General features: G+C 37.2%; 6 protein-coding genes across 7 annotated transcripts; 1 reads left to right on the top strand and 5 right to left on the bottom strand.

Moving 5' to 3' along the window:
- The first annotated feature begins 65 nt into the window (after positions 1-65).
- On the top strand, positions 66-1,745 carry LOC106333329 (40S ribosomal protein S3a). Its single transcript, XM_013771819.1, has 7 exons — positions 66-181; positions 262-309; positions 398-503; positions 711-848; positions 914-1,099; positions 1,181-1,381; positions 1,467-1,745. Exons 1-7 carry the CDS (start codon positions 171-173, stop codon positions 1,560-1,562), a joined length of 786 nt encoding a protein of 261 aa, XP_013627273.1. The 5' UTR covers positions 66-170; the 3' UTR covers positions 1,563-1,745.
- Positions 1,746-2,667: 922 nt separating this feature from the next.
- LOC106297006 lies at positions 2,668-3,755 on the bottom strand. The gene has a single exon (XM_013733283.1). It carries the CDS (start codon positions 3,687-3,689, stop codon positions 2,841-2,843), a length of 849 nt encoding a protein of 282 aa, XP_013588737.1. The 5' UTR covers positions 3,690-3,755; the 3' UTR covers positions 2,668-2,840.
- A 320-nt stretch (positions 3,756-4,075) lies between these two features.
- LOC106323103 (protein HASTY 1-like) lies at positions 4,076-9,428 on the bottom strand. The gene is made up of 17 exons (XM_013761273.1): positions 9,173-9,428; positions 8,997-9,098; positions 8,752-8,901; positions 8,520-8,673; positions 8,367-8,428; positions 8,121-8,284; positions 7,949-8,020; positions 7,719-7,860; positions 7,582-7,644; positions 7,191-7,493; positions 6,865-7,111; positions 6,537-6,784; positions 6,365-6,468; positions 5,784-6,281; positions 5,219-5,719; positions 4,461-4,755; positions 4,076-4,374 (listed from the first exon to the last, which is right to left on the bottom strand). The coding sequence occupies exons 1-17, from the start codon at positions 9,341-9,343 to the stop codon at positions 4,228-4,230; spliced, it is 3,423 nt and encodes a 1,140-aa protein (XP_013616727.1). The 5' UTR covers positions 9,344-9,428; the 3' UTR covers positions 4,076-4,227.
- A 1,679-nt stretch (positions 9,429-11,107) lies between these two features.
- On the bottom strand, positions 11,108-13,699 carry LOC106298059 (tryptophan--tRNA ligase, cytoplasmic-like). Of its 2 annotated transcripts, none has more exons than XM_013734163.1 (10): positions 13,244-13,699; positions 12,974-13,159; positions 12,688-12,739; positions 12,426-12,584; positions 12,238-12,330; positions 12,047-12,127; positions 11,882-11,950; positions 11,703-11,771; positions 11,457-11,567; positions 11,108-11,350 (listed from the first exon to the last, which is right to left on the bottom strand). In XM_013734163.1, the coding sequence occupies exons 1-10, from the start codon at positions 13,681-13,683 to the stop codon at positions 11,309-11,311; spliced, it is 1,302 nt and encodes a 433-aa protein (XP_013589617.1). In that variant the 5' UTR covers positions 13,684-13,699; the 3' UTR covers positions 11,108-11,308. The 2 variants fall into 2 exon arrangements, with proteins under 2 accessions (XP_013589617.1, XP_013589623.1); XM_013734169.1 differs by having other exon boundaries at positions 12,426-12,518.
- A 549-nt stretch (positions 13,700-14,248) lies between these two features.
- On the bottom strand, positions 14,249-15,696 carry LOC106293328 (mediator-associated protein 1-like). The gene has a single exon (XM_013728997.1). The coding sequence runs from the start codon at positions 15,506-15,508 to the stop codon at positions 14,423-14,425; it is 1,086 nt and encodes a 361-aa protein (XP_013584451.1). The 5' UTR covers positions 15,509-15,696; the 3' UTR covers positions 14,249-14,422.
- A 412-nt stretch (positions 15,697-16,108) lies between these two features.
- LOC106293437 (40S ribosomal protein S24-1) lies at positions 16,109-17,213 on the bottom strand. Its single transcript, XM_013729116.1, has 5 exons — positions 17,035-17,213; positions 16,911-16,952; positions 16,665-16,835; positions 16,427-16,513; positions 16,109-16,334 (listed from the first exon to the last, which is right to left on the bottom strand). The coding sequence occupies exons 1-5, from the start codon at positions 17,104-17,106 to the stop codon at positions 16,305-16,307; spliced, it is 402 nt and encodes a 133-aa protein (XP_013584570.1). The 5' UTR covers positions 17,107-17,213; the 3' UTR covers positions 16,109-16,304.
- Between the last annotated feature and the right edge of the window lie 1,004 nt (positions 17,214-18,217).

The raw sequence follows: 18,217 nt of genomic DNA, 5'->3' as shown, positions 1-18,217 counted from the left end.
AGACAGAACATAGATTGGACACCAAAGTGGGCCGATGTACATATAATATGTTTAGTAAAGCCCAAAATATTTTGTTCGTGTCAAAACTCAAAACCCTAAGCGCCGTAACATTAGGTTTATATCTTATTTGTTTCTCCTCAGCTCATCGTCCCCACTCACTATCCTCAACCATGGCCGTCGGGTATTATTCTCTCTGTTTCTACTCTCTTATCTGTATCTCCGAGTGTTATTTACTGATCTAATAGTTTTCCTGTAATATAGGAAGAACAAGAGGATCTCTAAGGGAAGAAAGGGAGGCAAGAAGAAGATGTAAGTATTATTAAATCTTTGAGCTCTTTATTTTATTTGAGTCTTGTTTAATTGATTTTTTTTTTGTTTTGTAATTGAATGATGGCAGTGTTGATCCTTTCTCCAAGAAGGATTGGTATGATATCAAGGCTCCCTCTAGCTTCACTCACAGAAATGTCGGAAAGACACTTGTTTCCAGAACTCAGGGTACCAAGGTAACATGTTCCACTGTCTCTACTGTTACAATCTCGTTGATCGCTTTAGCTAGTGAGATTTGTCGGAACTTAGTGCAAAATGTTATGTTATGATGTTGTTATGTAGTAATTGCAAAATCACAGCTTTTAAGAGTTTAATGAAGTTTTAGTTTATTATATTTATGGAATGCCTCAAAATGTTGTTATGTGTCTTTGCAAACGCCCCAGATTGCGTCAGAGGGTTTGAAACACAGAGTTTTCGAGGTGTCTCTCGCTGATCTTAACAAGGATGAGGACCAAGCTTACAGGAAGATCCGTCTCAGAGCTGAAGATGTCCAGGGCAGGAATGTCTTGACCCAGTTCTGGGTAAGGACACTTGATTTAAGCATTATCATGTTGAGTTCTTACCTCTTTGTCTTTTTCAACCCTAGGGCATGGACTTCACAACCGACAAACTCAGGTCCTTGGTTAAGAAGTGGCAGACTTTGATCGAGTCTCATGTTGATGTTAAGACCACTGATAACTACACACTGAGGCTTTTCTGCATCGCCTTCACCAAGAGACGTGCTAACCAAGTCAAGAGAACTTGCTATGCTCAATCTAGCCAGATCCGTCAGGTATGTTCAAAATCTTTAGTTTTGCTATCTTTGATCTTGAGCTTAGAGTTTTTTTTCTTGTTTGTGTGCATTATTGCTCAGATTCGTAGCAAGATGAGGGAGATTATGATCAAGGAAGCTTCGTCTTGTGACCTCAAGGAGCTTGTTGCCAAGTTTATTCCAGAATCTATTGGGAAGGATATTGAGAAGGCAACTCAGGGTATCTACCCTCTTCAGAATGTTTTCATCCGTAAAGTCAAGATCCTCAAGGCTCCCAAGTTCGACCTTGGAAAGCTCATGGAGGTGAATAGAAACTACCCTAACAACATTTTTTTGTTTTGACTTTGAGATGAATTATATCATCAAAGATTATTCTAAATCCGTGTAGGTTCACGGAGACTACACAGCAGAGGATGTTGGTGTGAAGGTAGACAGGCCGGCGGATGAGGTTGCCGAGGAACCTACTGAGATTATTGGTGCTTAAGAGAGGTTTTTGAAGAAATGTTGAATTGAGAGATCGTTGTTTCATTTCACTCTTTTGATCCTCTGCTTTAATGCTTTGTCTCATTTCACACTTTTGATCCTCAGCTTCTATTTTGATGTATTGATGACTTTTCTTTATATAAACTTGAGTTTTGGATAATTTATGCATAACCATTTTTCTCCCTGTTTTGGAGTTAAATAACGGCTACTAGAAACTGTATCAATTCAGTACTCTGCTAAAGTCATTTTAGGATTTATATATAAAAAACATAAGAAAAAAAGTGTTTAAAAAAAACATAAGTTTGTTTAAATACCATATAATATATGTTGAAAGGTTGAAACATATGTTCAATGTTGTTTTGAATCACAGATGTTTTTTAGTGGATGGCCCTCATGGACAATAATAGTATTACAAAGGGCAAGTATCAAAACTTAGTAAATTACAATAAACCAAGAAATTTATCCAAACCGGATTCTGGCAAGGTACGTAGGGTAGGGGTCCAGGTAGCTAGGTCTAGGAAACTGATGCTATAGTATTTGTCATGGCATTATTATTACAGAACTAGACAGAGAGGCAAACATGTGATGATTCCACAAAGACCCAAAAGAAAATAAATGTTGAAGCAATAGGAAGGCATTATGAAGGACACATCTATGTCTCTCTCTTTTCTCACTAAACTTTTCAAGATTTTTCAGAGACAAAAAGAGCCAAAAAGAGAGAAAGTTATCAAACCAAACGGCAAGCAGTTTCATAGTTTCTCTATAAGACTCTCTGCAGTTTTTTTTTGGTCAGGGTCCCTCCACCCCATTGGGATATCCAAATCTAAAAATTTGAATTGACAGTATAAAGACTAAAAGTAACTTGGCTTGCTCTAAAAGTTCTTTCTCTTGACTTGACAATCCAAGTGAACTTTGATGTTTTTTTCAAGCAAGAGTGCAAAGTTGTACACTTTTTTTGGTGGGTGGGATATATATAATCATAAAACTATGCAAAGACTCTCCAAAGTCAAGGATTGCATTCAGTACAACAGACTTAACAAAGTTCTGTATACTATGTCTGAAAAAGGTAACAAGAAACAACACCCCAAACCATAATATATCTTTGAGGAGGATGCAAATGCTTAATACACTAAATCAAAACATCTCAGATGCAGCAAGAACACCTTAGCATTCAACTTTGAACAAGTCTTTACAAGTCTCACGTACAAAATACTACATATGAAACTGATCATATGATTAAATAAATGAACAAGAATCAACAGTTCATTTTTATTCTTCTCTACTCGTTCTTCCAAGCGTACAGAAACAATGTAAACCCAAAACTCTGAGGTCTCAAGCTCGTTGGGACCTGCGTGGAAGACCAAGTCTTTTCAACAGCTTGACGAGTCCTGAACATAAACACACCATTCCCTGGTGACGATGGCACCCCAAAGAACCAACTGTGAACATCCCATAGAACTTCCACAGAGACCCTTTTCACAACTATCGTCTCATTACCACGGAACTTCCAACGAAGCCGCTTCACCTCCATCAACGTCTTCCCATCAACACTAACAATAAGACAAGGATCGCTAACACTTGTGTCACACTCAACGACAAGATCATGTGTTTCACCATCACCTGAGAACTGAGCTTTTGTTGCAAACGTTCTCTTACCAAACACATGCTCTTTCTTGGCAATGAACACAGCACCAAGAGATGAAGCAGTGTTAGTCTTTTTGAAAGCTTCTTTCTTCATATCACCAAGAAGAAGAATCATCTCTTTATCCACAAGAACTCCTACATAGAACCCACATAAAGGTTCAGGGCTGGATCCGAATTTAGCAGACGAGAGATCCCAATAAACATCACACGCCTCTAGATTCTTGTACCCTTTTCGTTTGGTGAAGAGCCAGGGTTTGATCTCGAATTTACAGAGACTTCTGTTGCAAGAATCATCGACTCCTATGGTTACACACTGACCCATCAGAGTCTTAGTCCATGTGACTGTGATCAAACAAGTCCTACCTCTGATGCAGCAACGGTGGATACAAATAACCAGATTCTGTGAAACTTTTACAGCGTTGGAGGTGGAAGGATCTGTAACCTGAACGCCATTTTCACTGGAGCAAGAAGTGAAGTTTCTCATTTTCTTTTTCTTCTTATTCTCTCTGTGTGCAAAAGTAAGAGTCAAAAAGACAGAACCAGAGGAAAAGGAGACTGTTTCACTGTCGAGTGATTTTAAAAACGTTAACTAATTACCGAACTTTTATTTATATGGTTTAAGATTGGATATTTTTAATATATTTTGGCATTAACATTAGAAAAGTCTTCGAATAATAAATTATCAATATGGTTCCATTTATTTTCTCGATTGAAATTTTGGACCTATCTGTATTAAGCTAGGTCCCCAGTTTTGACATTAATTTCTTAGGATATGATTCTTTTATCGTAGTTTCATTTTCGTTATTAATATTATTTGCTGTTAATGTAATTTGGAGCATTATATAGTAAGTTAATAAATCGTCTCCCCACCTACGACTTTGAGCTCTGGACAAACATCTTCACAAAACGGAAATTACAAATGCAATTAATTTGGTTATCAAACAATAACTAAATAACTTGTAATTCGATACGGTTTAGGATTGGTATTCTCCGGTTAACAACTATAACCGGATAGGTTATGATTATTTTATTTCTAAGCTAATTCCAAGAGCTAATGACAACATGCTTCTTGTAATCTGCTTCTGTTTTTTGGGTTCACAAGTTTCTGCCAAAGCCTTTTCGTAATCACGCAGATCATCGGGAGTGAGACAGGGGAGTGACAGCAACACCTGAAGATAATCCAAGATTAGAAAAATTTGAGGATAAGATTGAAGAACCTAATCAAGATTATATCAAATGAACAAAAAAACTGAACCTGTCGTGGAGCTGGGTGCCTCTGGGAAAGGTAAACGAATATTTCACTGCACATACCAACTAAAATGGAACTGTTGTTCACATTTTCATTGATGGTCAAGCTCATGATGAGTGCATTAAACAAATCTTTTGCCACAAACTCTCGGAGCTCTCCGTTGTTTGTCATTATGGCTAGATGAATAACGCTAATGAAAAAACAATGGAGGTTGAAGGTTGTAATGCCATCTGTCCATGTGCATGCTTGTAATGAAAACTGCATTACTGAGTTTGCCAAGTTTTTGCAACTCAAGAGTAAGCTGCAAGAAAAAAAAAACAATTCTTGTTATTAGTCTAAAAAAGAGTTAACAAGCACAACATCCTATATAGCCCTGGCATTTGGTACGGTTCGGTTCTTTCGACTCTTCGGTTCTAAAGGTTTAGGATACGTTCCGGTATTTAGAAAATTCAGTTCGGTTCGGTTATTTTGGTATTCGGTTCAGGTAACAAAGTTGGAAGTCGGCTAATATCCAAAGTATTTCGGATCCCATTCATTTCCAGTTTGGTTCCGGTTTTACGGTTATTTTGGGTTTTAAAGTTTAATAAATCGGGTTTTTAGATTAAATATCAATTTTTTCAGGTTTCCGATAAAAATTTGGATAATTTATAAACAATATTTTTAATTTTTAATTATTTTAATATTAAATATAGTAAATATTTATACAAGTATATAAAGTATAGTATAGAAATGTACTAAGCCTAATCCTATTATCCTATACATACCTCACCAAACAGTTGGATTTGAGTGCATTGAAATCCATGAGAATAGACATTTCACCAAGAACAAGTTGGTCTGAGTACTTCAGAACAGGAAGCCCTGTGTTTAACTCAGGAGCAGAGATCTTTGAGAGCAAATCCGAAGTGGACCGAGATAAATCTATGAGCAGCTGTCTTTCCAGTTGTATGAGCTTCGTCTCACCACCTTCAAAACCGATCAGATCCGGAACATTGGCCCTGCCTTCCCGTAGAAGACTAGTCCACGAGGAGTCAAGAGCTCGCTGACAGTGTGTCAACAAAGGACTCAGAAGCGGTTCAAGCAATGACTCCCACATATCTGCAGGACATGATGAGACAAGACATCCTACGAAGGAGTTGATAAGCTGCTTTATATGTCTGAACTCCATCCACCATATATTCTCAGTGAACGCCACCGCAACTTCGTTAGCATCAATGGATGCGTAGAACGTCTCTCCCATGCTTACAGAGAGATTCAGCACACGGTATCTGCAAAATGCGTTACTAACATTAAAAGCCTGAAGGAGAACAATGTAGACACTCACTTACTTACCCGCTTTCACGAATAGCTTTCAGCCAATTTCGAATATCATATGTGTTTCCTTTACTAGAATAAGTAAGGAAGCCTTTAGTTAGTTTACGGCTTTGCTTTCCTTGGGTGCTACGTAACTCGGCTTCCGTTATCTTCATTGCTTCTTTGAGTTTTGTGGGTAAGGTTTGATAAGCATCAGGAGAAGACAGAGAGTTGATAACACGAAAGAGCTTCAGGAGCGGTGGTAGCATCCAAGGAAGGTGAGAAGCCAGAGGATGATGATGAGTCCTCATAATCTCAGACATGTTCAGCTTCCTTTTCTTGAAGTTGCATCCCTTGAGAGCCTTCTCAAAGACGGCGACTGTGTCGACAATAGACCGCATCAAGGGTGCGTTCGAGCATAACTGAATAAAACCAGAGGGAGTAGATAGATATTCGTTTTGCCACTCTGGTTGAGTCCATTGTTGGCGCACTGGTTCTAGTAACAAAAGAAAACTGTCTTGCTGCTCCCTTTGACCTCTGTGCTCCAAGTAAAAGCTATTTATTAAACGCAATAAAAGTTCATCATGAAGACTACAAACAAGAAGCAGATTGTTTGTTACCCTGACGCAGAAGTCATAGCAAAAAATGCTTCCACAAGACTGCTATGCTCACCAGGGAGCAAAGTTCCTTCTCTTTGCAAACATGTCATCTTATCAGCTAGACCCTGATTCGATCAAACAAAAAGGTGGTCTTAGAGAGCATTTTTCTTGTAATTAAAAATTTTGAGGATACCTTCAAGTGAGGAGTAAAGCTTTTGTCAGCAGTTTTGGCTAGGCGTATCATAGATGAGCAGATGTACAATCTTGCACGTTTAGATGCTGGTGGAAGAGAGGTAAGAAGTGCAAACATCTTGTCGATAACACTTGCAACCGTATCTGGCAAGTACTTGAGGAAAGGAAACATTGCGTTTAGATAGTCAACGTGCGCTGAAATAAGTAGTGGTTCAGTCCAGTTTGCATTAAGGAGCTCCTGAAGCAAGCCTGTGTCATTCAAAACAGACAAAGATGAGAGAGTCCAGATCCAGACAACTTGAAATGAAAAATTATGTTTTCAACATTACCCTCAAATATCACGTGGAGTTGAGAATGAACTTGGGAACTACCACCAGCGAACTCATCGGTTCCACGGAAAAGCCTACGCAGAATACTCTCCAGAGCAGTACTCTGGCTCTTCATAGCAGCTGCATACTGCTGGCCACAAGGCGCTGAAGAAACCGATATATTCTTAATAAGCATGATGGTTCTTGAAGATAGTTTTGTGCTAGCAATGATTGGCTTGTGAGAAGAGATGAGTCTGATCAACACAAACTGCACCAAAGGCAACAGAATTTTTTTTAATTAAAAGTAAATAGAGAGAGTTTTGTCTGAGAGAGTTTTAGAAACATACGAGCCTCTTCTGGTACTTGCAAAACTCTTCATATGTAAAACTTGATGGCTCAAGGGAAAGGAGGTTTGTTCCAGGATCAAGGAGGACTTGATCGTTCTTATTCATGCGTTGGAATGAAACATCCAGCATCTTGCTGGCGGTTTCATCGTCTATAAGGAGTAAAAGATCCCTTTTTACGCCATCTAGGTGTCTAAAACTATTGAAAACCTCGCTTGCAGATCCCGTGAAAACCTCGCTTGCCGATCCCTTTCTATGTGGGTAACTAGGAGCCTTGAGGTCTGAGGTTAAATAATCCATCAACCCCTGTGAGAGAGCCAGAAGCCAGAGTGAGTTTCACTTCTTTGTATCTAAGAAAGATTATGATTTGCTGGTTAAGGCAGTGGCCACCTACCAGCCAGAAGAACAGTGACTCATAGTGAAGATCGAACTTATAGTGTTCAAAAAACCAGAGCATCTACAAAGAAAGTAAGACAAAAAAATCTTGAAATAAGCAGACCATTCAATACTAATAGGTATCCAGATTAGTACCTGTTTCAGATAAAGAGCTATGGCACTGCTATCTGTGAAGATGCAATGTAAGTTTGTGGAGCCTAGAGAGACCATCACTTTACAGATATGGATGATTGTAGAATCAAACTCAGCACCAGAAGCATCATCAGTGGGTCTTTCTCTGCAACACACCACAGACAATACACAAATGGTAAAGTGAAAAAACAAAGACAATTTTTTTCTCATTGAGTATCCGAAAATCTCATTACCTTGAGGAGATAAGTGTGAAGAACATACAAGCGAGACGGCAGAACTCACTAGAAGAAAGTAAAGATGCACACCTGTTGTAAAAGTAAAGAAACATATACAGAAAAGTTATATAAGCTTGTGTAAAAGAAAGTATATGAGTCTAAAGCCACAAAGAGTTTATTATTAACTAACTGGTCAATGATTTTGTATTCAGCAAAATCTGGAACTGGAGCCCATTCTGTGAGTGAGTTGATGGCATTCAAACAAGCAACAACTGCATCTGAATGCTGTTTAGCCAGCTCAAGTTTCTCCCTCCCTTCTGCATTCTTTGCATCCCCAAAGTGTTTTTCAAGAAGCTGCATTAAAAGTTTCTCTTCCATTAAAACTAATGCTACAATAAAAAATTGATAAAGAGTAAAAAGGTAGTAGTAGCATTACATCATGCAACCAAACCAAGATATCAGGAAGTCCCTGCAACAGATGATGGCTATACTTATTGTCTGATGAGAAAGGAAACACATGTGTTAGAAATGACTGAGAGCAATTCAGAAAAAATGAGAGAGAAGTAGAGTTAGGCTAATTCTTAAGTACCTTCCAGCTCCTTAATGTGATCTATATGATGTTCAGAAAGCGTCTTCGCCACTTTCAAAGCCAATTCTGCAAGTAAAGGACCTTGGGAGGAGAGGGAAACTAGTGAGAGAAACAACTCCTGCCACATCTCCAGATCCTCCTCCTTTTCAAATATCTGGAATGAAGTTCTGTATAAGTTGATTATCAACCAATCATAGAATAGAGATTGCAGTAATAAAAAAAAGACTCTAACCTCAGCAACAAGAGTGATAGTTTCACTTTTCATCTCACATTCTTCAAATGGATTAGCAGCAGCTAACTCAGACATCAATTCAAAGGAGGCACTACTAATATCCATCTGCTCAGAGGAGCTTAACTCATCCCACCGCAGTTTAACCAAATGCTGCAATTAAGCAATTAACAGTGGAAATTTAATCTCAACAACCAAAAGACATGACCTTTTTAGTTCATTAGCAAACAGTAAGATAACTAGTGAACCTGTAGCAACTTAGAGGCGTAGATGCGAACTTGTAAAGGCCAATCCTTTGCCACAAGAAGAAACGAAACTTGAGACAGAACCCCAACATTACCTGTCTTAATCTGCAAAAAAACATAAACTTAAATCAAAAACAAAATTCAAAAAAAAAAAAGTTTAACACTTTATAATAATTTACCGATTCAAGATGTGTTAGAGCGGCTTCTTTGCAAGCATCAGCATCAACAGTGGAGTCAGAAGAATGAGAGACGAGTAGAAGAATCTGACGAGCCACAGTGCTAGCTAGAGTCTTTGTTTCATCATCAGCTCCAGTCATATCTTTTCCTCTCGCAAGATCCTCGTTCATCATCGGCACTCAATGATAAGACAAAGGAGAAGCCACCATCGAGATTGGCAAAACTTTCAAATTTGAAGGTTGAAGATGTCACTCTCTCTCCAAAAGAAAAACTTTTAAATTTAATTTTAAAAGTTTTGTATTTTACACTATAGTTCTTGTTATTATTAGAATTTAGCAAAAAAATCATAACACTTTTATTAAGCAATAAAATACATAATAAAAAATAAAAAAAAATATTAGTTAATAAGAAATAATAAATGAGTCTTTTTATTTTTATTTGCAGTTGTTAAAATCCTGTACTTCCTTAGTTGATTTAATAATTTTGTTTTCGTATAATTTTTCTTTTTTGTATTTTCGATTTATAATTTGTATTAAATGTGTTTTATAATATTGTATTGTATAATTTTTTTCTTTACTGTAATTAATATATTTGTGTTTTGTATAAGATTTAAAAATTTATGAAGACTAAAATGATAACTATAAAAGTTAGGCAAGAGACTTTTATCTGAGATCCAGATTCGATCCGAGATTCGATTCGGATCCGATCCGAAAATCCAGATATCCGGAGGGACCGAATTCGGATCCGGATAGTAAAATGTTGGATCCGTCAAAGCCGGATCCGGATCCGAATATCTTGATTTCTTATTCTGGATATCCTGATCCGTAAGTTTTATTAATAACTATTTTAAAAAAGTAATATCTATATATAAAAGCTGATTTTATTTAATATATTTTCATTTTTATAATAGTATATGTAAATTTTTTAATATTATACATAGAAATAATTAAAAACATTATATATTTTTTATTTTTAAATTATTATTAATATTTTATATGTATTAATATTATTTTTTTATTTATTTTAAGAATCCAAATCCGGATCCGGATATCCGCCGGATATTACAATTTTTAGAAGGATATCCGACATCCGGATATCCAAGAACTCCGGCTCCAGATAATGATAGTAAAATTATGGATCCGCCGGATAAGGATCAAGATCCGGATATCTTAAAATTGTCCGGATACCCGATCCGTCCCAGGCCTAATAAAAGTTAGTAAGATACTTTGTAAAACAAATAATTGTATAAGATGCTCAAAATTAAGAAACTTCAAAATTTAAAGTTTTGATTTTTTTTTTTTTTAGAGATGCTCTAACATAATTTTTTTTTTATTTTATACACGTTTCGATTTACACATGGACGAGTATATATGAAGTGGAAAGGGTATTCATTTGTACGGTGCAGCTCAGATATAATGGTTGGGTCACTGAGTTACAAGACACTGAACTTGCCAAGAAGACATTTGTATTATGACCATGATTCTAAAAATAATTGGTATGGCGGCCATTTGTCAAATCGAAACGATTATGATTCAAATCGGTTTAAACTAATTTCAAATCGGTTAAAATTAGTTTAAAACGATCTAAATTAGTTTAAATGTATTAAATTAAGTAGTATGTTACTATAAATCCACAATTTTTTCTAGTCTATTTTGTTTTATATTTAATTTTGATAATTCAGCAAAATAATTTTATAATCCAAAGCTAAAATATTTTACATAAATGTAAAAACATATATATATAATAAATTCAAAATTCAAAATTCAAAAGATAGATTGTGCTCGAGTCCATGCATACGATATCAGAAGGTTGATTGTGCTGGAGTTAAAGACATTAATCAGTGGTTATTAACCAAATTGGATAGATTAGGGTTTTGGAGCACCATAATAGGTGAATTCTCTACATAGAATAATTATAAACAGACCCGGCCCAGAAAGCATTGGGTTGGAAGCAAAAGAACAAATATGGGCCTTTTAATTAATGTTTCCTAAAATAAAAGCAAAATAAATAGATAACCGTTCAAACCAGTGAACTCTTCAGAGCTAACAACTGAACCAGGAAACCGATTAAGCTATAAGCATAAAAAATATCAACTGTAAACTTCACTCGAAGTTGTAGAGCTTTTTCCGGTTTAGAGTTTACTCAAACAGAGGTCTCGGAGTCATGAACGCATCCACCATCTGATTATATAGAAGAAAACAATAAATAAAAATGTTATTAATTAAATCTCTGATTGTCTAATAATAAAACTGTTATTACATCAAATCAATTTTTCTTTTTTTGTACCTCATCAGTAACAGCAGCTCGAGCCATGCGGTGTCTCTCCACAATTTCTGTCACAACCTGAACGAGTCTCTTCTTTACATCACCCGTTGTCATTCTTCCTTCTCCATACTCCTGAAACAATGGCGCACACAACAATGTGTTATCTTTAGATAATCCCATCAGGAAAAAATAAGAGAGCATATTCTTCTTCATTCATTCTCTGTAATAATGAAAAAGCTTAGGGGCAATTATAAAGTATTTTTTTACCTTCTTTATGTGTTCAAGTTCAGCATCATCTTCCAGGAAGAAACTCAAATACTGAAACGGTATGTCTTCCTGTGAAAAATAGTAGAAAGCACATGGCCAGAAAAGAAAAGAGACTTTTAAGTTTTCTACAGCACTAAAACCAATAGGATCAAGTGACTAAACGAAAATTAAATTGTTACCTTCAGATTTGCTCCATATTTTTTTTGATCTTCCAAGTTATCTCGCCCACCAGTAACAGCACTGTTTATCTGCATATTAAAAAAAAATCATCAAGATTAGTGGAAGCAATGCTCTTATTTCATCATGTCTGATGTGAAATCACAACCAAAAAAATACAAATTCACCTTTTTTTTAATGTCGGCAGCGCTATCATTAATATAAATAGCGGAATTTGCATCACTTGCTGACATTTTCCCATTATTTCCCTGCAAGAAAAAAAAAAGTGTGACCAGAAGGCATATATATTAAATAGTGTGAAGGCATGAATTTTAAACTTGTAAATATCCTTTTATTGACTAGTTAAGAAAACACTTGCCCGCAGCGCAGGGAAAAACTTTGACTCAATCAGAGCAGGCTTTATAAAGTCTAACCGAGGTGCAACATCACGAGTCAGCCTGAAGTACGGATCCTGAACAAAACAAAAAACCGTCATTTTATTATTATTATCAACATATAAAACTCAATGATACACACAGAGGCTACGTGAGAAAAAAAACAGCAAACCTGGTCAATTGCACAGGGAATCAAGCAAGGGATATTTTTCTTCTCGTCAGGGAACAACTTGTGTGGGAATGAGCTAGAAAAAGATGGAGCTGCCTGCAAAGAAGGGAAGATCATTTTTGCAGTAGAAACTTCGCCGGTAAAGCCGAAAGTCGAATTAGCCTAGCCAAAAACAAAAAACAAATGGGAGATATACAAAAAATGAAAAAACAGGAACCTATAAGACAAGACACATAAAGCGGGAGATAGGAGAGAGTAAAATCACCTTGTTAACTGTAATGCAATCTGCAATCTCCACCACATTTTCATAGAACTTACTACACACAAAAAAAAAAAAAAGTTTCGGCACATCATCAGCCAGGAAAACTATATTGCAAATATCAAAAAAGCCTAATAATAATATTTTAGCAAGCTTTCACAATACTATTATCAAAAGTCAAAACTCTCAACATTTGGAGATAGAGAACCTGCTTATAACTCTCTTTTTTTTAAATAATTTACTAGAAAAAAATGAGCTAAAGTTCCCCACTGGGGTTGGATCATTCACTTACCCGCCAACAGTGGCATAGCTGGAGAAAATAAAGGTGTTTGAGGCATCGAAACCGCAAGCAATGATATCTTTCACATTTTCTCTGCCAAGTCTTTTAGTTTCCTCCTTCTCTAACTTCTTCCATATTTTTTTTTCATCATCCGTAATCTGTATAACGACTGGGACCTTGAAAGCTTCCTGCAAGTATCTACAAAGCCAATAACAAGTATAAAAGGACAAGCATTGACCTTAAAAGAGTAAAGACAAAAGGTTTATGATGATGTGACTTTACTTGGTGAACAAGAAAGGAATCAAATGCCCTAAATGCAAAGATTCTGATGAAGGTCCTCTCCCAGTGTAGAGGTAGAACTTCTTCCCACTCTCATAACAGTCCAAAATCTTATCAAGATCCCTGTGGGCGTAGAAGAAGCCACGGCGGAGGAAGACGTGAGCTCGACGAGAAGTGAGTCTTTCGACACGATCAATGAGAGACTCGTCTATCCTCTTGCACCCAAACTTTTCGATCACCTTATCGTGATCGATTTTACCGGAGACTACCCACGGAGTCACCACTTGCTCCTCCGATGATAATGATTCAGTCTCTCTCTCCTCCTGGCCCGCTATCTCATCCACAAGCTGGTTGATCTTCTGTACGCGTTTCAATGTGTGAATCGAGCTTAGTTTCTCAACGATCACTTGTTTGATCCTCTCTATCTCCGTCTTATCTATCATCTCAATCGTGAATTGGTTTATGTTAAAAACCCTAATGCAAAATGACCTAACTCTTGTATTTATAATCAACAATTAGAAAAAAAAAAAAAAGGATATTGGGCTGAAAATAAGATGGGCTATTTGGGCCCAATTACTCACCTCAATAGAGATGCGGCTGGAGCATTCGTAGGGGTTTAATTAAATGTCTTCTTCTTCTTTTGTAGGAACGATTAATGATCCTAGTTTAAATCTGGTTAATGACAACTTATGTAAACGTCTAAATACATACCTTTGGGTTTGTCAATAATAAACAGAACAATTAGGGAATATTATAAAGCAAACAAACTCATGTTCTTTAATCGGGGCTTCTGGTGGTAAAAGGCTCACGGCTGTGAGTTCCGCCGTTAAATTTCGAATTCCGGTCATAGCACATGCGGAACCCCACCGAAGATCGTTCACGGTGATCCACATGGTAAACAGCGCAAGCCTGGTCTTTGAACAGTTGAATGTTAGATTACAATACAATTCAACCACTGCATTAGATCAAGAAACAAACAAAACTTAAAAATAAACATGTTACTACAAATATTATCAGACAATACTTGGCAAACACTTACAAAAATATTTTTTTCTCTTTCACAGAAAAAAAGAGCTAGAAGTCTGTTTGTTTTTGAACATTAAACAAATGAGTCTACCATAGGAACTATACTAAGGTTATACACAAACAGGTTATTGTCGTCGTCATCATCATCTTGTTTCATCATACACCACTTGGCATCGTCTTTAGCTCGTGCAACGTAGCTCTAATCTCCTCCTGAACCAACTCTAATCTCCTCGAATACACTTCCAGCTCCAGAATCAGTTGCTTCCTCCACCGCTCATCCCTCACCCCCTTGTTCCCTCCTGCTCCTTCTACACCATAACCCAACGGCCTTGTCAACACAGGGCCCAACGAGCCAGCCATCATCATACTCGTCGTCCCGTTCATCATCTCCTTAATCAAAGGAGAGACACAGCTTCTCACAGTCTCTTCAATCAAACCACCAATACTAGCAGATACAGTTTCGTTGACATTGACATTGTTGTCTTCTTCAATCTTCCCTATTCTTGACCGTGATCGTTTCCTCGATCCTTTCTTCTCAACTCCGTTCTCAGACTCAATCTCAACAGCAGCACTAGGGTTCGAACCAGGGCTGTTATCATTAACGTTAGCTTCCTCGAAATCCATTTCAAACCCAATGATCTTCCCAGTTCGGTTCCAGATCTTCCTAGAAATCTCGAACGTAGACTGATCGTGAGGGCTTTTAAACAAAACCTCTTTGCCCGAACCAAACTTGCTCATCACGTTACGGTACTTCTTCTTCAACCGCCTCAGCTTCTCAACCAGCTGGTTCTTGTTGAACTCGAGCTGGAGCTTCGACTTGATCATCTCGTAAAACGGCGCCGTATCCGGCGGATTGCTGCCTCCTCTGTGCGTCGTCACGTAGTCGAGGAAGCCGCGGAGGAGCTCGATCTCGTCCTCGTCGGTCCACAGCCTCTGGAAGAGACGCCTGGAGTCGTCGATCGCCGCTGCCGGCGGCGGCGGCGGTGGCTGTTGTTGTCTCCGGTGGACGATCTCCGTCGCGCGGCGCCATTTCGGGGAGGAGTCGGCCGGGATTGCGGAGACGGGGACGGCGGAGCCGGATGGAAGCGCGACGGTTACGTTATACGGAGAGTTGAGATCATCGTTTGTTTCCGGGAGTGCCACGTCATCGTCGGTATCGGACTCTCCCCCGTCTCCTGCACCTCCTCCTTCATGATCTGGTGAGTCTATAGAGAAAACGGCGTCGCGGTGATCCGATGTCATTCTTCACGAAGACAGATCTGGCTAGCCTTGAGCTTAGGGTCGTGATCAGGTTAAGACCAAAGAACTAGATCTAGATGGGATGGGGTTCACGAGGATTGGTTACGCTTACGCGCGCTTGTGATTGGGTGGTTAGGGTAGGGGCGTGAGAATCTTCGAACCAACCAGGGGTAGTTTCGGTGTTTTCATAACGTTTAAAACGTTTACTAATAGGCAAGTGGTCACCCACTAGTAGTACTACACGCACTGGCGTGTTATTGCGGTCTGTTGTGTCCGGACGTCTCTCGGTCCCAACGACAGTTCCAACGAGCGTTTCTTGAACGCGATTATGTGGTTAATCTCTCATGTAATTAGATTTCCAAATGTAATCTTTTTCTTATGGACAAATGTAACTCACCTCTAATCATTTTTTATTACAAAATTTAGAAGTTAAAAAAATTAAAGGATATGTACATCTTTTTCCAAAGGTAACACATCTTTAATCATTTTTTTTTTACAAATTTAGAAGTTAAAAATTTAAAGAATGCGTACATCTTTTTTCCATTGGTTAATAACAAATGCTTGTCATCTTATTTTACGATAAGAGTGTATTGGGCAAAACCATGATTAATCTTTTCTCTAATCGATTAAAACTTTAAACAAAAGATCGATTGAAACAAGCAAAAAGCTCGAGATTTAGTATAGGTGACAAGTTGGAGAAATTAAAAAAAAAAAAACTAAAAGCAGACAAATAAAACTTAAAATGACATAACAGGTGATTATGCAGATAAAAAACAAGAACTGAAACTGTCTTGAGATCTCACTTCTTCTTGGGATCACCAGCCTTGGTCTGCGACATTAAACAAAAAAAAATGATTAAACAAAATGATACTAGTGTTTATAACTTGTGTGTAAAAGAGTCATTAGTAACAGTAGTCTTACCTTCTTAACACCACGTATCTTCTTGGCACGGTTCTTCCTTTCCTTAATTTGTTTCCTTGATTTCTCTATCTTTGTGTCAAGACCATTCTACAAATCACACATTGAAACATACCATCTTAGAAATTTCCAGAAGAAGGCAGAGACTAAAACTATAATGATCAAGTAAGTAACTAATGCGAGAACAGACATTTCAAGGAAGGGAGACATTGTATGAAGAGTAGAAAGAGCAATTATTTACCCTGATAAGTCTGTACTTTGGCTCGAACTTCTTAGCGCTCTCGACATTGTCATAGATCAAACCAAACCCTGAAGATTTACCACCTCCAAAGTGGGTTCTGAATTTGAAAACAAAGATAGCGTTTGGGTCCTTGACCTCGTACATCCTCGCTAGCTTCTCCTTCAGCTCAGCCTAGTCGCAAAATGAAAACCACTTTAACAGTCTAGTCTATATCAAAAGAAGGCATATTGGTAGCAAAGAGCATACCTTTGAAACATTGGCTCTTCCAGGGTGAAGAACATCAATAACCTAACAGATTCACCGTACTCTAAGTCACTCACTGATTAGAATGATAGAGAAGTAAGACAAGAGTTAAGAGAATGGAACTCACGAACTGTTTCCTTGAGAGAAGCCTGTTGGTCATGAACTTTCGGGTTCTGATGGTCACTGCCTTTTCAGCCATTGTTGCGATCTCAACGAAGATCTCTCTGCAAAGCTTTGAGTTCGTCGCCGCGCTAGAGTGAAAAGAAAGAGACGCGGACAGCAAGTTTTAGCGTTTATATAGTAAAGGTCCGTAGGGTTTTGTTTTGTTTTCTTTCACTCGATTTTAATGGGCCTTAGCTTTGTTGGGCTTACTAAATTTCGGTAGGTTTTCTCTAAAACCAATAAGAAGGTTTATTTCGATTTGTTTTCTTTGTCAGCTTGGTCCAATATAATTCGCAAGTGTAACAATTTGATAACATAATTTTACAATGATCTTAGACGATAATTGATTTATATTGTTTGTAGCGAATATTTAGTACTAGTGTTATTCCGGCGCTACGCGTCGGGTTCGTATATTTTATTCTTATACAAATTTACAATTCATTTTATTGTCTTTGTAAAGAAAATATTTCAAAAATATGAATATGAAAATGAATATATGTTGAAAGAGAATGATATTTTTCGGATCCATTTGATAGTAGTTAGCGATTGTAGTGTATTACTTTGTTTTGAAGTTGCTTAGTTTAAAGTAAAACAACATAAGTGGTTTTGACTAATCGATTCAATAAAAGTAGAATAAAAAAGTCATAACAAAGTTAATTTAGTTGGAATTTAAACATAAAGTAAAGTTGATGTTTTATTTAGAGAACATATTTATATTGTTAAGTACCGTGTGGAAAATATATAGAAATAACGCATTTGAAATTTTTATTTTAGAGACTAATCTGAATTTAAACGTGTGTAATGAAGTTTTGTTCATATATTTTTCTTATTTGATCTTTGGTAAGAAACTAATTCTGGTAATAACATATTAGGAAATGAAAAAAAAACAGTATGTTGATGAAACTGAAAATTAGAACATAAGAAACCCCTTTATAAATTGTAATAATGTTGAATCATAGATGATTTTCCCTACATATGGGACAACTTATGTTTTAACGAAGCCATTGATCAATGCAGCGGAAATTGAAAGTATGTCCGCAAGTAAGAGAGCATAGATAGGTTTCATTGTTGTAATTTCTGAAGCATACAGTGCATGTATGGTTTTTTCTGTTGTGGGAGGCCTATTAGTTCTCTCAAGATCGATGATG

Source organism: Brassica oleracea, chromosome C1 (assembly GCF_000695525.1).
Source record: "Brassica oleracea var. oleracea cultivar TO1000 chromosome C1, BOL, whole genome shotgun sequence".
NCBI lineage: Eukaryota > Viridiplantae > Streptophyta > Magnoliopsida > Brassicales > Brassicaceae > Brassica > Brassica oleracea.
Note: the sequence above shows the minus strand (reverse complement) of the source record. Positions and strands in the feature narration are given on the sequence as shown.

Excerpts from the sequence above, each read along its gene's own strand:
- LOC106293328 (XM_013728997.1), bottom strand. The coding sequence starts at position 15,508 with ATGACATCGGATCACCGCGACGCCGTTTTCTCTATAGACTCACCAGAT.
- LOC106298059 (XM_013734163.1), bottom strand. The coding sequence starts at position 13,683 with ATGATAGATAAGACGGAGATAGAGAGGATCAAACAAGTGATCGTTGAG. Across the intron at positions 11,568-11,702 it reads AACTTGAACACATAAAGAAG|GAGTATGGAGAAGGAAGAAT; the intron begins GTAAAAAAATAC and ends CCATTGTTTCAG. Across the intron at positions 11,351-11,456 it reads GAGCTGCTGTTACTGATGAG|ATGGTGGATGCGTTCATGAC; the intron begins GTACAAAAAAAG and ends CTATATAATCAG.
- LOC106297006 (XM_013733283.1), bottom strand. The coding sequence starts at position 3,689 with ATGAGAAACTTCACTTCTTGCTCCAGTGAAAATGGCGTTCAGGTTACA.
- LOC106323103 (XM_013761273.1), bottom strand. The coding sequence starts at position 9,343 with ATGATGAACGAGGATCTTGCGAGAGGAAAAGATATGACTGGAGCTGAT. Across the intron at positions 8,429-8,519 it reads TCACATTAAGGAGCTGGAAG|ACAATAAGTATAGCCATCAT; the intron begins GTACTTAAGAAT and ends CTTTCTCATCAG. Across the intron at positions 6,282-6,364 it reads GCTATGACTTCTGCGTCAGG|AGGTCAAAGGGAGCAGCAAG; the intron begins GTAACAAACAAT and ends CTTGGAGCACAG.
- LOC106293437 (XM_013729116.1), bottom strand. The coding sequence starts at position 17,106 with ATGGCTGAAAAGGCAGTGACCATCAGAACCCGAAAGTTCATGACCAAC. Across the intron at positions 16,953-17,034 it reads TTCTCTCAAGGAAACAGTTC|GTTATTGATGTTCTTCACCC; the intron begins GTGAGTTCCATT and ends TGAATCTGTTAG. Across the intron at positions 16,335-16,426 it reads AGATACGTGGTGTTAAGAAG|ACCAAGGCTGGTGATCCCAA; the intron begins GTAAGACTACTG and ends TTAATGTCGCAG.
- LOC106333329 (XM_013771819.1), top strand. Across the intron at positions 849-913 it reads ATGTCTTGACCCAGTTCTGG|GGCATGGACTTCACAACCGA; the intron begins GTAAGGACACTT and ends TTTCAACCCTAG. Across the intron at positions 1,382-1,466 it reads ACCTTGGAAAGCTCATGGAG|GTTCACGGAGACTACACAGC; the intron begins GTGAATAGAAAC and ends AAATCCGTGTAG.